Raw genomic sequence first — 18198 nt, 5'->3', positions numbered from 1 at the left:
GCTCTAAAACAATAAGGAGTATTAATTTGCGGAAATAGTATCCGAGCTTTTAATTAAAGTATTTAGACATGGCTACCTCACATTCAAAATTACTGAAAAATTTAAATTACTAGGTGTCAAAAATCAATCTATACTTGTCTCAAGTTTCAATCAATTATCTATCCAAAAAAAAAAGGGAGTTTCAATCAATTTAACATATTAGCCACAAGCTCACATTGCACCAAGTAAATTGGATTGCGAATTCACTGTTAAAGTTGATTAGGATCAAAATACCCTAGACACGTGGACCACTCAAGTCGTGACATGTGTCACCTCAAGAGTAGTCCCTATGGGACCAATCAGGGATAGACACGTGGCACCCCTCATCATTGGGGAAATGACAGCCTTCAAGGGCCCAAATCCCGAGGCATCGTAAAAACGGCGCAGCCCAATTATTTAGGTTAAATAACCTATGATAAGAGCACGCACTTCCATGCCCTATAAATAGGGACATTTATTACCTTGGGAGACACAAATCTCGAGATCCGAAAATATCTATTTTATTTACTTTCCGCATATATTACACTCCAACCGGTACTAACTTTAACGTTAGAGGCTGAACTCCGAACAACTAGAGCTTCCGTATGTTGCGGGTATAGGCGTCCAAGAATTTAGCATTAGAGTTGTAACTCTCCCGCAGGACAAATCAGAAGACCCCAAAACAAAAGTAATTAAGCATCCACCCATTGCAACAATTTCAGTCAACCACAAGTGCTTAGAAGAAGCAATTTTTTTAATTTTTTTTAGGCCTATGTTAAACTAGATTTTTTTTTTTTTTCTCTTCTTTTTAATTGACGGAAAAATGCTTCAAAGATCAACCATCAATGGTGGTTGATACTCCAGCTCCTCAAGGTATAAGACTCCTCAACTCCTCAAGGTATAAGACTAATTATTGTCATTCATAAAATACCTTTTTAAAGAGTGATATAATGCATTTTACATGAATTCTCCAAAAAATTGTAATAAATGAGAATAGTATGAATCAGACAGATTCCCAGCAGAGCAATTAATTAAAGATCTAACAGTAATAGCTGCCAGCTGATGTAAAATCCTCTCCTTCAAGCAATATAAGCAAACTCTCTTCATAACTGAGATTCATGACGATGAGAGCCAGCATGAAATCCTTCTGTATAAGCCGTACTCTTATAAAGCATCTGTAGAAAGAAAGAAACCCCTTGCAATAAGTTTGAATGTATCAGAAAGATGTTTCTGACTAACTGATGCATAAACAGACTGTGAACCGGTATGCATTTATTGGCGAAAAATTATTTTGAAGAGATGATATGATAAACAAGCAGCATGAAACTGATGTATGTGCATTTCATAGTGCGTCTGGTTTTTCTCACCAAATGAATGCCCAATATCAATTTACTGATGTGGAAATAAGCATCTTACAGTAAATAGCATATATGCTTTTGAAGGAATTATTATGAACCATTATGGTAGATCTAGACTCCCACCTTCAGATGTATTCAGTCAAATTCACATTAGACTACCAACAAATATAGTATACATGCATTTTTGCTCTGGATATCTTTCAGTACTTTGAATTAGACACATTACAATATAAATAAATTAAGGGGGGGAACATGATACAGTAGTATTAACAAACCAAAGATGACCAACTTCAAAGTCACAATACATGACATTTAGAGATAAAGAGAGGGATAAGTCATTGAAGATAACTTACAGCTAGGTGGCTCAGCTCTGAGGAAAGACATTTTCGGATATTGTCAGATGCTACAGCTCCAAGCTGTTCTCCGTGCATTGATATTGTCTCCTTGTTAATCTTAATAATGAAGACATTAAGTTTGAATCCAATATAATCTTTCTATGATGTATTGGTAAATCAGAAAGTACCCACCTCAGAAAGTATTAGAGCAGAAGTTCTATCCAATATTTCATCCACGAAAAACTGGGGATTAGAAAAAGGTGTTGATGCAGCTGCGTTTGCAGTTTTACCTTTTGCCGGCTTGTTCTTTACAATTTTCTCCACGGCAGGCTTCTTTACAGCTTTGCCTAAATCAAAAGACATTAAAAAAAGCTAATTAGAAACAAATAAAAATACAAAGATCATATGGCTTTTATTCCTAACGCACGGGCTATTAAATATATAAAATCTACTACTATAAAAACTCAAAAGCAATACATGTTAGCATGACACATGGAGCCATTACTTGGCAACGATATAGCACGTCTCTCTCTCTCTCTCTCTCTAAATTTTTTTTATTTGAATAAGCATTAATTTTTTTTGAGAAAAACGGGTAATTTTTAATTAGAATATTATACCTACATCACAATTGAGCCAAAACAAAATTGCACATTTAGTTCAATATATTGCAATTTGTTCAATATGCACATGAAATGACCTAGGGCATTCCCCGAGCCAATAAATTTGTACAAAGTGGTTTATATATTCCGTACATGTTACATCTAAAAATTCCTGCTTTATATTCCGTACAAAGCAGTTTTTTCGAGAGGCTAGAAAATAAGCTAAACAAAAAATTCAAGTTTGGTATTTTAATTTTAATCTATAGCACACCTCAAAGGCTCAAATTTGACCTTTTTTTTTTAATCATTCCAAGCATTATTCTTAGCTTTGTACACATATCAATTGGCAAGTCCCAAGTCAAGATATTTACTTGCTTGGTGATATTGCAATATCCTAGAGTGATTTTTCATTTTTCACATAGTCTCAATGTCCTTGATCCCTACAAGTTGTCCTTTGTGGGTAAATTAGCTGTAGAAATTTTCTCATCTCAATCGAATAGCCTGCTCCCATACTTTATAAAACACTTATGCTCCCACTCCTGATGTAGGTAACTTTTTTTGGCTTCAGATCTATAACAGAATAGATAAAATTCCCAATTTGTCATAAGTAATTTCAAAACAAAAGTCCCTAAGTATTTCTTTGGGTTGTAAGCCGTTTCCTCCACCATACCTTTATCAAAGTATCTATGAGTTAGGAATATGTTAAATGCAAGTCTAATATTTGGTATCAGAGTTAGCCCAATTATCTATATTTTGACGATGACTTGACATTTCGTACAAGCACAAGTTCCATTCTAGGGGAAGAAACATTGTGAAGATTAATTCATCCAAATGTAGGCTTTATTAGGATCAAGTATGGAGATTGTGAAGAATGGCTTTGAGGTAAGTTAATAAAAAAAAAAAAAAATTAAGAAAGCATTAGGTTCACAAGTTTAAGTTGAGGTAGCTGTCCAACTTGATAAAAATTTTACACGCAATAACAAGCAAGCAAGCATTGGATACTACTTAGGAACAAAGAGGTAGGCAAAACAGAGAAGATAGATGTGCTGTGGTATAGACTGGGAATAATTAAACTTGTGGCCAAATGACAAACTCAGCATTGAAAAACACGCCATTAAAAGTTTCAATTGTAAAAAAAAAAAAAGCAAACAAACAACAAAAAATACATCCAAATCTTGAACCACACTAGAGCAAGGAAATCATCTGGATTTTTCAGAATTAGCTACAACAGGTAGCCAGTTACCAACAAAACGGTAGTCAATTTTCACAAAAAACACTCCACCAGTTTAAATTTGAACGAGACAAGAATTACCTGTGACAAGGTCACTATTTGCTGATTGACTTTTCTGGGGAGCAGGTTCTGTGGAGGCTGATTTTGCAGCAGCTTCAGGCACAGCAATGGCATTAGACGGTGCAAACGCAGCCAAATCAGGAGGTTGGTCCTTGCCAACAGGAGGATTGGCCTGCATTCAAACACAATGTAGCTTAGCTTAGCCAAAAAGTAATCACTCTGATTCACCAACATAACCAACCAAAAGCATGAAATGCATTGTTGTCTAACCTCGAGATCAACATATGCAGGTTCTCTTCCTAGTGATTTCAGAAACTTGTCCAGGTCATCAGTAGAAAGAGCTATCACAAGTAGTAACAGAAACATCATGAAGAAACTCACACTTCTTACAATGGCCAACATGTAAACTCTCAAAAAAAACCCCATGCATATTAGTAATTTAATATTGCCAATAAAACGAAAAAGGAATGAGAATGAAACACTAATACACTACGTAGTTCCAAAGAACTGTGCACATGAACGAACCTTCCTACTTACCTATAGACATGTCATTAGATAATGGGTGGAACATAATGTGCCTCTGAGTTCTCAAACCTTGATCCAATAACAACGAGACGTGCCTTCACAAAAATATACAAAAATAAATACAAAGGTGAGTCCTTGAATTGTGCTAACGGAAAATGAGTTGTGCAACGAAATATTAAGCATTTGATCAAAAAACAAATGCCACTAGTTGTTCTCGTATCTATTTTACCGAACGGGAAAGTTGCCAAAATTTCAAAGAATTGTCCCCTAGGTATATCTGGTCAGTGTTCTACAATACAAAAAGTAGTTCAGTATGTGGTATCTGGTATGAGTACAGGATATGAGAAGGCTACCTAGTACCTAATATGATGGGGCTTTTTTGGGTCTTGCAAATATCATCACGTTATTTTGCACACAAATATATAAAGAACGACTATTATTGACAAATATACTGGTACATAATTGAAATTTTATTTTAGTTTTCTGCTGCATTTTACCAAACCACTTACAGTTGAATGTTCACTCAGGCTAGTCGGCACCCCAAAAAAAAATATGAACTCCTAATTTTTTTCAAAACAAAACAGGCTGCTCTGTTAAGCAATAATAAGGAAATTATCAGAGCTAAGCTGCCTTAGCCTCTTAGCGAGGGAAAAAAGCGGCAGACAGAAACTGCTGAAATTAACAGTCTTCCATAGCTGCCAGCTGTAAAAGTTACTCTACAATATAACTCCTGCCACCAAAGATATTATCCCAACATATCAATTATCAAGTATACCTGCAACAAGCAAGTTGAATTTAAGTATTCAACAAGCATGTAGGTCAACTCGATTTTTTTTTCAGCAAGCAAAAGCCCAATGCTTTAACATTGATCCTTCTTATTACTTGATTTTATTATTTAGGTCTAGGAATTTCAACCTAAATTCTGGATCAGAAATTAATCTTGATTTCTTATCAAAAAAAACACTTTAGTTTGTAGGATTTTTTGCTCACACATACATATACAATGGGTTGATAAGTTTAGCAAACTCAACAACATCCCAGAATGACCTAGAGCACAAATGAACAGCATTATGGACATGCAAACTGATTAAATTTTATCGAGTGATAACTCTGATAAGATAAGGCTTAAATCCTGGAAATTGAAACATAATAAAGGGAATGACCCTTTCAAATAGCTCATCAAGTACAAAGGATATTGCATTTAAATATCTAAATGAAAAAAGACAAAAACTATACCTTGCAGATTCATTCACTACTGCAAATGGAGTTACACAACCCAGTGGCACCTGGAAAAGCCAAGAAAGCATCAGCCTGGGTCCTTACCCATATTATAGTACAGTACAACTGTATTACATATATAGAACTAACAGTTAAAACTGGCCAACAATGTGCATTTTCCTCTCCGCCCTAATTGATTTCATACTTCTTTTTGGGGCAATCTTAAAAAAATTGTCTTACGATATACGACAAAGTATAACATTCAACAATAATACAAAATAATGAAAATATTATGCAATAGAACATGACTATAGGTCTAAATGCAGACACCCACCTGAAGTACTTCACCTAAGGCTTCTTCAGGCGCCATTCTTAAGCCTCCCTTGCCCAAACCAAGCCTCACAGATAAAACTGCTCAGCTTTGAAGCATGAATACTTTCATAAATAACACAAAATTCAAACAGAAGCATTATAGCAACAACATAAAAACAATGTGATGGCTACATTGGAAATACATACCTTTCATGTCTACTTTGGTTTCTGCTAGGGCAGAAATTATGTAATATCTATGTTTTTTGTCCTGCAAGTACCATTAAAACAAATCATGAAAACCCACATCAACATTATCAAGTAAAATTGAAAAAATCCACACAATTTACCTTCAGAAACAAATTTTTGCAAAATGCTCCATCTACATTAGCAAGATATTTCAGCTGAAGCAAAGAAACACCATGTTAGTTCCCATTATAATTACACAGAAGTACAATTACAAAAACAGATATTTAAAACTTACTGCCGCTTCCACCGTTAGAACCACAGGATGCTCATATTTCTCAAATTCAATTTGAAGTTCCTGTAAATGCACCATTAAATTCACTTAAATATGATTGTATGAAAGTAATTTATAATAACAACTAAAAAGTCTATTAGTATTTTTTCTAAAGCTATCATCAATACATAATTAAAAAATATGAATCAAAATTTGATCTTGAATAAGCAAGCGTCTTAAATTGCACATAATCACTAACTTGCAATATTAAAACCAGATTTCTAATTAAGATATTGAAAGAATAATTATTATAATATCCAATGATTTGATTTGTATGTAAAAAGGGCAAAAACGATAGAATAAAACCTTCAACCGATCCAGGAGCTGCTCCTTGGTATAACCCATGTTTTGCCTTCGAATATGCCGAAGCTAGTCAACACTTGGTAAAAAAATCTCAATAATGAATGCAGAAGTACAATCTACACAGCTAGAAGATTAAATTTGAGCATAAAAGAGTGAACAACGTATCTTAAAACCCTAATTTATAAGCTACTACAGTACCAACAAAACTTTAATTATACTACTGTATCATATAAAAAATCAATTGTAGTATAGCTATGATTAGCAACAATTGAATTTCATAATCAACTCAGAGATAACAAGAAATTAATAACCAAGCACATACATTTTCAGTTGCAGTATTAGCAGGTGAAGGTGTTGAATTTAACAATTTAGGGTTTAATTGTAGAATACAGAAGAAATCAAAGGATAATAGATTAGGATTTGATTGTAGTCAAGGAATCAAAGGATGATAAATAGGGATTAATGGTGTCTTACCAGTTGCAGTGGCGGAGGTCGAAGGAACTCAGGGAGAACGTAAATGCAGTTTGTAGTGTATGTCTGTATAAGTTTTTTTTTTTTTTTTTTTGAAGTTATCAAAAGATGTACTCGAGGTTTCGACTTTTATCAATGATACATCTACTTTCATTATCACCCAATCACCCATATACCTAAACTTTTCCCTAATTAACTACAGTAATTTAAACGTTAGTAAACGTTAATTATATTTAGTGCTTTCCCTAAATAATGTTGGAAAGAGCTGCAATTCCGTAATTACAGTTACTTTTTTATAAATTCCCAATATACCGTCTATATCATCATTTTTCTTTTTTTTTGTTAATTTTTTTTTGGCAAAACCGCTACTTGATGTAGCGAATTTTTAATACATACAGTACTTTTATATATATATATATATATATATATATATATATATATATATATATTAATAAAAGATAAGAAGAAAAAAAAAACTGACTTTCTTAGCTTTCTCTCTTCTTTTCCTTGATATTGTCGTTCAAACCAAAGTCCCCTTTCTCCATTGTTAATTCACACTCAAGCTTTAAAATCAAATTCCTCTCATTCATTCTTCTAAATTCATTATTCATTGCCCATCATTCTCAAAGAGTAAAGTTATGGTGGGTGGATTTCTTATTCAATTTGGGGATTAAGTTTGGGAATCTGATTTTTTTTGATTCAAATTGTTTGGGATTATAAATCACGTCGTCATCGCCATCACTACCACCGCCACGGCCACCATCACCACCATCTCCGTTACCTTTTCGTCACAAGTTTTTCGCTATTGGGTTAATTTAACTTTGTGTCAATTATGAAATTCAGATTTCATTTTTTTTTTTTTTTTTTTGAGAAAGTATGTAATTCAGATGTAACTAAATTAAGATCTGATTTTTGTTAAATTGATGTGGACTTTGGAGTATTATCAACCTTGCCTTGATCTTCTCAATTCACGGTATTCACCCTTTGATTTGTATTTGTACTCCGTATAATTACTGAGAACTCAAATAGATGATGTGGACGGTAAATTGTAATTATGGAATTGCAGCACTTTCCAACATTACGTAGGCAAAGCACTCTTTAGTTGACGGCATTTTAAAGGTTTGGAGGCTAAAAATACAGAATTACCCCTCTCATTTAATCAAACCAGAAACTGCTGAGCATTAGGCCAAGATTGCTTAGAAAAGCATTTAACAGCGATGAAGCGATTAGTTTCAATTCTTCCTTTATACAAAACATTAGGTGCTTTTTCCCCACTTTCAGAAACTATTAGAACTATCAAAAGCTGACCTGACCCGAAATACCGACCTAAACTCGATTATTAACCGACCCGTCTAAACCCGAAAAAATAATGACCCGAACCCGATATGACCCAACCTGAAACCAACCCTAGACCCGAATTAACCCGAGTATTTGAGACCCGAACCCGAACATGAGCCGACCTGGAGATGACCCGACCTGAATATAACCCGTAAAATATTGACTTGAATCGAACCCGACCTGAACCGAAATTGACCCAAACCCGTTTTAACCCGTCAAAACCCGAATTTAACCCGAACTGAATTCAACCCGACCTATTACTAACCCGATCCAAAATGCAACTCGATCTGTCACTAACCCGACCCGAAATCAACCCGACTTGTTATTCACCCGAAATTAACTAGCAATCGAGGATTACGTCATATCATTTTTTCCCCTAATTCTATGAGTTATTTTCCTATTTTAACTTATTCAAATATTTTCAATAAAATTCTCTATTATCAAATGTATAACAATTTATATTTCTCAAAAAAACCTATAAAAATTTATGAATACCACTACTTTTTGGATGCTTGTGCATTCTTTATATAATTTAGTAATGACGATTTACTAATATTACCACTTTTTAGGTGCAAGTTCATTCTATATTTCAATTAAGCAATTATGGTTTACGAATACTCTACTTTGTAGGTGCATGTGCATTAATGCGGTCAATTACGGTTTACAAATACTATTTGACCTTAGGCTTGTTTGTTTTATCTTATATTTTGTAATAAAAAAAAATCAAATAAAAAAAGTTAAAAAAAATAATAATTTCGGATAATGATTGAATTGAACGTGATAATGATTGAATGCGAGCATGAGTACATGACCATGACCCGATGATAATCTGACCCAAATAATTTACCTGTACCCGATCATGACTTGACTTGTCTGGACTCGAGAAAGTGGTGACCCGAACTAGAGCTGTTAAAAGGCTTTTATTGGTCTTTTATTTTTCTAATTTTATTATTCATTTGCCTATTTAATCTTAATTAAATGTTTTGAAAAATGCCATTTAAATGTTTAAAAAAAATGCTATTAAAAAAAAACGTGAACTCGGATATGAACTTATAAAAAATAAACAAGTTTAGATAATTTCAAATAAAATAAGTTTAGAAAAAAAAAATTATTGTATTTTTAACTTATTTAAACTAAACCTATTTTATCCGAATTTATATGAACTTATTGTATTTTATCTAAACATGTCATCTCGAATATGAACTTATCTGAAATTGTTATCCCTAAAATGAGTGAAATCAATGTGAATAGATTAGAGTAGGGTTTGAACTTATCTTCTAAAAATCTAAACTAAACCTATCTTATTGGAATTAATGTGAACTTATTATGTAGATCTTATCTAAACTTATTAGAACTTATTACCTCGAATTTAAATTTATCTGAAATTATTTCTCTTACAATAAATGAAGTAATTGATAATGATTAAACGTGAATGTCATTACATGAACTATTAACAAACCGACCCAAAAAATGTACCCGAACCTGATATGACTCGACCTGAAATCAACCCGATACCCAGATTAACCCAATATTTGAGACCCGAACATGACCTGACTTGGAAATGATCTGACCTGATTATAACCTGCAATTTTTTTACTTGAACCAAACCCGACTTGAACCCGAACATGACCCGACTTGTAATGACCCGACCTGATTATAACCCGCAAATTATTGACTTGAACCGAACCCGACTCAAACCCGAGAATGACCCGACCTGATTATAACCCGCAAATTATTGACTTGAACCGAACCCGAGGATGACCCAAACCCGTTTTAACCCATGAAAACTCAAATTAAACCCGACCTATTATTCACCTGACCCGAATGTAACCCAACTTATTATTAACCCGACCTAAACCTGATAAGATGTATGACCCAACATAACCCGACTCAAGCATGACCCAACCCGAACCCGACCCGTATAGGTTATGACATTAACCTGAAATGACTCGATCCGAGTTGACCCGACCCACATTTATCCAACCCAAACCTGACTTGTTTACCCGAATTGACAGCTCTATAAACTATATATTCTGTGCTAAATCCATTTGTTGCTTTCCTAAGCTCACTCAAATTGTACTCTCTACTTTTTGCTGCTGATTGTCCCCATCTCCTACTTTTCCAACTGCTGCACACATTTATATTACCCTCATTTTAGCAGAAATCAGTATAAAAAACAACAAATTCATCAAAATTAAAGCAATTCTCATAAAATAAATCACAAAAAAAAAACTGGATATTTATAGATTATATGCAAATGGTTGAATAATCAACAAGCCGGCCAAAATAATAATAAAATAAAAAAAAAAAAACTCTATAGTTACCAATTTGAAATCAACTGAAATGAACAAACCCAAAAAGATTAAAGCAATACCCAGAAAAATTAATGGAGAAATAAAAGTGGGAAAATCAGAGTAAAGAAGAAAAGACCCGAGATTTGCTTGTCGGATTCAGGGAGAGGAGTGGCGTCGTTTGGAGAAGCAAGGAGTGTCGTTTTGGACTATATGCAACCCATAACTTCTTTTCACATTATCAAATAAAGATACAAATAGGGAATTAAACGATTAATTAGATTGAAATTCAACTAAAAATTAAAGGTAGTGGGTACTAAAATGGATATACCCATTTTAGTAAAGGGTAATTCTACCCATATAAAGCCCAAAGGGCATAAAAAGACCCCAAATAAGTCAAATGCACTAACATGGCCCATAATGGCCCATATGCGTACTACTAGGGTCCACTAATACCCACCATGCACTAATATTAATACCCCTCAAGGGGCCAAAGGTAAAGGGGATCTATCTTACATTAAGATGACTATCCTCCTTTCTCTTTCTCCAAAATACTCTCAAGATATGCATTGTTTGCCATCTAACTTGGGAGTCGGAGGCTTTGTCCCGGGGTCAACCCCTGGGGCTCGGGGTTCATTTTGCAGGTCCATTCGAGGCCCAAATACGAGGTCCTCAAGTAGTCCTCCAAAGTCCAGTTAGTCCATTTTTTGCCGAAACGGAAGGATTGTTTCAAATTTCAAGTAATTTCAAGTGAAAAACAAAGCAGAAAAATAAGAAAAATTTGCAGAAGGAAGAGACAGTAAGTGAATGGGAGGAAGAAGTGGTAAATCTGTAACAAAGTGAATAGGTGAGAGAAATAGTAGGAGAGAAAACGGTAAATCCTTTTTTTCGATTAAAACGTTTTTTATTAATTAACTTAACGTTTGATTAACGGTTTGCTTACTGTAGTAATTTAGTGATAATTATGAGTGTACCACTGATAATGAAAACTTAATCAAGTGTATCAAAGATAAAAGTCAAAACTTGGAGTGTACCAGTGATAATTTCCCTTTTTTATTTTGATGGGATGTTTGTATAAGTTAACGAACACAAGTTTCCCTTAGCTTTTTTAATGTGTTACGGTTTGATTAACACTTTCGTCCAAACTCAAAAACTAGGTTTAACTAATTTTTATTTATTGAGGTTAAATATTAGGAAATTTTGTTTAAAATCATTTTATAAAAGACAAATTTTGTTGAAAAAAAAAAATATTACTTGTATAAATTTTTTTGTTGTCGAATCACACCTGTTTTTAAAAAAAAAAAAAAATTTAAAGTCTCACCACTCTCCAAATTCCGATTGAGTGAATAATCCAACATTGACCTTACACGTGCAAGTCACGTGACCTAGTAACTCCTCCCCTTTCTTATTTTCCCCCCTTTTTCCTCCATTCTTTCCTCTCTCGGCTTCGCATCTCTTCATCGACCCCAATTGTAGCACATAGTGACTTAAACTTCACCATTGAAGCTCAGATCTTGCGCATCAAAATCGTATCAAAAGCAAACACCAGATGCAATTTAGGCAAGTACTCCCACTCCTCCACCTTAATTCCATAAGACACAAATTGATGAAACTTATATTCACACACAACAATTGTTCTTTGAAGAGATAGTGATGTTCTGGATTTTAATTGATCAACATCAAGTACAAATTGGAGTTTACCAGATCAGAAGATAAAAGATTGGGATTGAGAAGAGTCGTTTTGCATGTTAGGATTTTGGTGAGTTAAGTGTTGGCGCCGACGACGAGGAGAAAAGGAGCATGAAATTGGGATGACGGAGCTTTTGGGTTGCCATTGATGTTATAGTTGAGGTTGGAGTATGGAGAATAGTACTGAGCTGTAGAGGCTGAGGTAATGGCGGAGTGAGTTGTGGAGTTTGCTGCCATTGGAGGTGGAAGAGAGAGTGAGAAGGTTGGTTGGTTGTTACAGTGGAGCGAGAGAGGTTAAAGGGAAAGAAAGGGAGGAGTTTACAAGGTCACATGACTTGCACGTGCAAGGTCAACGTCGGGAAATCCAATTAATGGTCGAAACCCATGGAGTGGTGGGACTTTACAAAAATTAAAATAGGTGTGTTTTGACATATATATATATATATATATATATATATATATATATATATATGTCAAAGCACACCTATTTTAATTTATATTATTAATCTCACCGGATCCCGATTCCTATATAGGGGGAGGGATCTGGTGAGAATAGGTCCATATGTGAGAATTCATACTTATGTGAGAATAGGTCCATCATATCGCACCACCGATACCAACACTTCATCTCCCCTCACCACTTCTCAAAGCTGCCCTCACCCTCAACCACTGCCAGTGCCCAACCACCATAACATCGAGCCACAAACAATAACAGCCCACAATGACCATATAAGACCCAAATCGATTTTGAAGAGGGTGAGTAGTTGCAGTCATATTTTCGAAGGGGGTGGATGGTTTATGTTGGACTTTCAAAGAAAGTAAGCGGTGTGGGCAAGATTTTTTAAGGGAGTGGGTGGTGTGAATTTTGAATGGAATGGGTGGTGTGGATTCGAATGGAGTGGGCGGTGTGGGTCAAATTTTTTAAGAGGGTGGATGTTTTTTGGGCTAGGGTGGATGGATTTAGGTGGAGAAGAGGTTGATTTTAGGTCGAGGGTTGGTTTTGGTGGGTGGGGTTGTTTTGGTTGGGTGAGGTAGTTTTCGGTTGAAAGAATGGTTATCAGGCTAGGTGGGTGGTTTTGTGATGGTTGATGGGTTTTCAGAGGTGAGGTGGGTGGTTTCCAGTTAATTAAGGAGGATTTGGGAATGGTTGGGGTAGTTTTTGGGGGCCATGGTGATTTACGATGGTGGATGGGTTGGTGTAGTGTTTGATGTGGTGGTGGTGGAGGTTGTAAAATGTCGTGGGCAAGGCCATATATAATTTAATCATTAAGGTTAATCATGATTTTATTTGAAAATGAAAATTAACTCAATAAGGTTATAAGATAGAGTAAAATTTTAATTAGTTCATTTTTCTGAAATTAGTAAAAAAAAAAAAAAAAAAGTTAACCAAATTTAGGTAGCAAAAATTTATGGATCCATGTAGAATTTCTTTTATTTATTATTTATTTATTTGTGTAAAGAGAGTCACAAGGACAAATGATGTAGACGGGACTTGATCACAAATGTTGTGTACCACCCTTCAAGACTATCATCCACATTATAAGTGCTTTTTTGATTGACATGTAATTATGGAAATTAAACACCTTAGGAAGTCGTATTCTTAAATTTGTTGAAATTCCCATAAAAATTTATTGACAAAAAGGGAGTTTGGTAGTAATTTATTTTATTTTTTTATTTTATTTTTATTTTGTTTGTGAGACTTTGAAATTCTAATAAATTCCCACTTCATCCATTTTTGCTTTTTTGTGTTAGCCAAACAACTATTCAACTTGCCAATTCTTATGAATTTTCACTTCTATGATTATATGAGTCAACCTATATTACACGGACTTGTTTAGGAGTGCCTGCAACACCCCGACCCCAAACAAATTAGGGAGGGGCCTATTGTCACGAAATGCGCATCAAGGGCCAACAACTGTCCTCATAGACCAACACAAGTCCTTTCGGCGCATTTTGTCCTCACTCATGCGCATCCTGGAAAAACTTCCTAGGAAGTCACCCATCCCAAGACTACTCCTAGTAAAGCACGTTTAACTGTGGAGTATCTTAGCATATTTATTTTTTTTTTTTGTTTTTTTTTAGGGAAACTGATAGTGCATTTAATTAATTGAAAGATTATCCATCAAAACATACGGGGAAATCTCGTTCGGAACCAGATATTCCCATAATTGCTCACTACCATACGACACTATCCTAGCAAGATGATGAGCCATATAGTTCCCATCTCGCTTTACATGAGACCAAAAGATGGAGGAAAGAATCGAACTAGCAGATATAATATCTTCGAGGATGCTGTCAACTACCGCCAAGGAGAAAGACTTCCTTTTCAGCTTCGAGGCTAACAACAGGGAATCAGTCTCTAGGATAACATCCCTAAAGCCATGGTCAGTTGCTTTCTTCACCCCGAACCAGACTGCTTTGCTCTTTGCTACAATAGGCTCCCAGCGAGCCCTGACTCTTCGAACTGCCGAAAACAGGATTTGGCCCCTACAATCTCGAGCAATGGCTCCCAATCCCACCCAACCTTCCATCGAAAGGGCTACATCAACGTTGATTTTAACAACACCAGGGGGGGAGGCGTCCATATTGATCTTCCAGCAGGTTCAATTGAGGAAGGAACCCCACCATAAATTCGCTCAGTGTATTCTCCAAAGTCAGCCACTAGTCTGTTGTGCTTGAGGAGAAGCTCTCGTCTGCTTCCCATTCCCTTTCAAAGGTCCATTTGTTGCGGCGAAACCATAAGAACCATGCAAGAAAAAGGCTTTTTTGGTACACTTCTGTCGAAAGGTTCTTCTCCCAGCTTAATAGAGTGTCTCCAAAAAATTCGTGGGAAGCTAGGTTGAGTGCTTCGTGACAACCACTTCTCTCCCATAGTTGGTGGGCACTGGGGCAATGCACTATTGCATGATTAATCGTTTCACGCACAAAGCCACAGCAGGGGCATGAAGGATCTTCAATTAGATGTCTGGTTTCCAGAGTACTTCGAGTGGGAAGAGACCTTGAGCAGCATCTCCACAGGAAGTGACAGACTTTCGGGGTAGCCTCTGTCTTCCATAGTTCCACACTGTATTGCTCAAAGTCATCAAGTGCAAGGGAGGAGCCTAGATTGTAGGTTGTTTTCACAGTGTAACACCCGTCCTTCGACCATGCCCAAGTAAGGGTATCCTTCGGCATTCTTTCACTAATTGGGATAGCTAGTATGGCCTGCTTGTCTCGATCATTGAAGGTGATTTCTATCTTGCTCAAATCCCAGCAACAATGTTCTTTATCCATCAACTCAGCCACAAGCGAATAAGTGCTCGTTCTGTCGATTGTGGTAACAAAACGGCTCTTGTCGTCTATGACCCAAGGATCATTCCAAATGTTAATGTTGCATCCATCACCTACCCTCCATAGCATGCCTTCCTTCACAAGAGCTTTAGAGCTCCACAAGCTCCTCCATGAGTAGCTCGAATTCGGTCTAAGGGCAGCCTCAAAAATAGACTTGCGTGGGTAATATTTGGCCTTGATCACCTTGCTCACAAGAGATTGGTCGTTTGTTGCTAATCTCCAAATTTGTTTTCCAAGAAGTGCTACATTGAAAACTCCCAAGTCTCCAAAGCCCATACCCCCAAGAAATTTCGGTTGACATAAGGAACTTCAGCTTTTCCAATGAATCTTCCGACCCTTCTCGTTGGATCCCCACCAAAAACGTGCCATCATGACATGTATATCATGAATTAAGCTTTCTGGGAATTTATATACACCCATGAGATAAGTCAGAATGGCTTGAATCACCGATTTGAGAAGAATTTCTTTACCGGCTCTAGACAATAGCTTCTCCTTCCAACCTTGAACCTTCTTCCAAATTCGGTCCTTGACGAAAGCAAAAACCGCTTTTTTCGACCTCCCCACCACAGTTGGTAAACCAAGATATTTGACATGGTTCTCAACCATGTCCATGCCAAGAATAGAATTGAGAGTGATCCTAGATGGTAGCTGGACCCCTTTACTAAAAGAAACCTCCGACTTATCCAAATTAATTTTCTGACCGGAAGTTGCTTCGTATTTGTTGAGAATATCAACAATGACTGAACATTCCTGTCGGGTGGCTCTAGTAAATAAAAGACTGTCATCTGCAAAAAACAAATGAGTAATCTTCGGCCCATTCTTGCTAGCCCTAGCACCATGGATCATTTTCTTCTCCGAAGCCGCCTGTAACATTCTAGATAAAACATCACCAACCAAATTGAATAGGTAAGGGGAAATAGGGTCTCCCTGACGGAGTCCTCTAGACGGTATCAACAAGTCTGAGGGGACTCCATTGATGATGAAAGAATATCGGACAGTAGAGACAAATGTCATGATCGTGTCAACCCAGGCTCCAGCAAAGCCTAACTTTGTCAAAATTCTCCTCAAAAAATCCCATTCCACCTTATCATAGGCTTTACTCATGTCCAATTTCATTGCAGTCATCCCACAACGGCCTTTAGATCTCTTCTTCATTGTGTGAAACAGTTCAAGGGCAATTAGAGCATTATCAGTAATTAGACGTTTAGGAACGAAAGCACTCTGATTTTCCGTTACCATGGTCTGGAGGAGAGGCTTGAGTCTATTGGCCACTGATTTAGAAGCTAGTTTGTACAACACATTGCAGAGAGATATCGGTCTAAATTGGGAAATGCAAGTAGGGTCTTTAACTTTCGGGATAAGAGCGACATTAGTAAGATTTATATCATGTAATGGAATTCTACCAGAAATGACATCATTAACAAAAGTAGTTACATCATCACCTACAATATGCCAGTATTTCTGATAAAATATAGCATGTAACCCATCCGGCCCCGGGGCCTTGCATGGACTCATTTGAGTGAGGGTAGAAAAAACTTCATCTTTAGGGTATGGGCGACATAAGGACCGATTCATACCTTGTGACAAAGGCTGGGACTGTCTCCAGAATCTCCTCTGTTAGAGCATCATCTACATTGCCTCTAGTAAACAAGGAATTATAAAATTTCAGAATGATTTTTTCAACTTCGTGCTTCCCTGTTTTCCAAACCCCTTCATCATTATTAAGGCCTTTAATGTAGTTCTTGCTTCTTCTCTGAGCCGCTTTATGATGGAAATATTTAGTGTTTCGATCCCCATCCTTGATTTCGGACACTCTTGATCTAAGAAACCAGTAAGCTTCATTTTTCTCGTGAAGGTCATTAAGCATGCCTTCGAGTTTATCACACTCGGCAAAGTTGAAACTGGACCTCACCTTCTGTTGTGCTTCTTTAAGGGCCTCTTCTGTCTCAGCAATTTGTTCTCCCAGATTTGCAAAGGCATCTTTACTCCATACAGTCAATTCAGACGCCACATTGCGCATCTTGTTGGGCATGTCAAGGTGGCATGATTCCCTCCAGGCGTGTCTCACAACATCTTCTACTCCCTCAGCAAGCAACCAGCAAGTTTCAAATTTAAACCTCTTCTTCTTTGGTTTCTTTCTCTTGCTCCCTTTGGCTTCCGTATCCAGGAGTATGCCCACATGATCAGACTTAAATTTAGTTAAGTGAGCCACATGAGCCCGATCAAACCAGGCACACCATCTATCACAAGCCACAAACCTGTCCAATCGCTCTCTAACTACCCAGGTTTGTTCATTCCCTCGCTCCCAAGTAACCCAAGATCCATCGTGACCAAGATCCTTCAATCTACAATCATCAAGGACCTCTCTAAAGGCATCCATGGCGCGTTGCTCACTTCGAATCCCGCCCAACTTCTCATCGGAGCTGAGAATCTCATTGAAATCCCCCCCAAAAACCGTTGGGTGGGGGGAATTCAAGAAGAGTTCTCGCATAAGAGACCAAGTATTGACCTTTTGTGCTCTATCCGCCCATCCATAGATTCCAATGAACCTCTACACCCTACCCCCTATCTCTGAAAGATCGCCACAAATATGATGATCCGAA

The 18198-nt window shown here is 36.6% G+C and overlaps 2 protein-coding genes across 5 annotated transcripts; both read right to left on the bottom strand.

The window, feature by feature from the left end:
* Positions 1-917: 917 nt before the first annotated feature.
* LOC110735082 lies at positions 918-7179 on the bottom strand. 4 transcript variants are annotated; one of them, XM_021915222.1, is made up of 13 exons: positions 6951-7179; positions 6480-6525; positions 6138-6197; positions 6004-6057; positions 5864-5924; positions 5679-5755; positions 5363-5412; positions 4139-4221; positions 3872-3942; positions 3623-3773; positions 1904-2058; positions 1730-1828; positions 918-1193 (listed from the first exon to the last, which is right to left on the bottom strand). In XM_021915222.1, exons 2-13 carry the CDS (start codon positions 6516-6518, stop codon positions 1122-1124), a joined length of 972 nt encoding a protein of 323 aa, XP_021770914.1. In that variant the 5' UTR covers positions 6519-6525; positions 6951-7179; the 3' UTR covers positions 918-1121. The 4 variants fall into 4 exon arrangements, with proteins under 4 accessions (XP_021770914.1, XP_021770912.1, XP_021770913.1 ...); XM_021915220.1 differs by having other exon boundaries at positions 6480-6600; positions 6951-7178; XM_021915221.1 differs by having other exon boundaries at positions 6480-6552; positions 6951-7178.
* Positions 7180-14364: 7185 nt separating this feature from the next.
* On the bottom strand, positions 14365-14850 carry LOC110734889. The gene has a single exon (XM_021915017.1). It carries the CDS (start codon positions 14848-14850, stop codon positions 14365-14367), a length of 486 nt encoding a protein of 161 aa, XP_021770709.1.
* Between the last annotated feature and the right edge of the window lie 3348 nt (positions 14851-18198).

This window comes from Chenopodium quinoa, unplaced genomic scaffold (genome assembly GCF_001683475.1).
Source record: "Chenopodium quinoa cultivar QQ74 unplaced genomic scaffold, ASM168347v1, whole genome shotgun sequence".
NCBI classification, from domain to species: Eukaryota; Viridiplantae; Streptophyta; class Magnoliopsida; order Caryophyllales; family Amaranthaceae; genus Chenopodium; species Chenopodium quinoa.
Note: the sequence above shows the minus strand (reverse complement) of the source record. Positions and strands in the feature narration are given on the sequence as shown.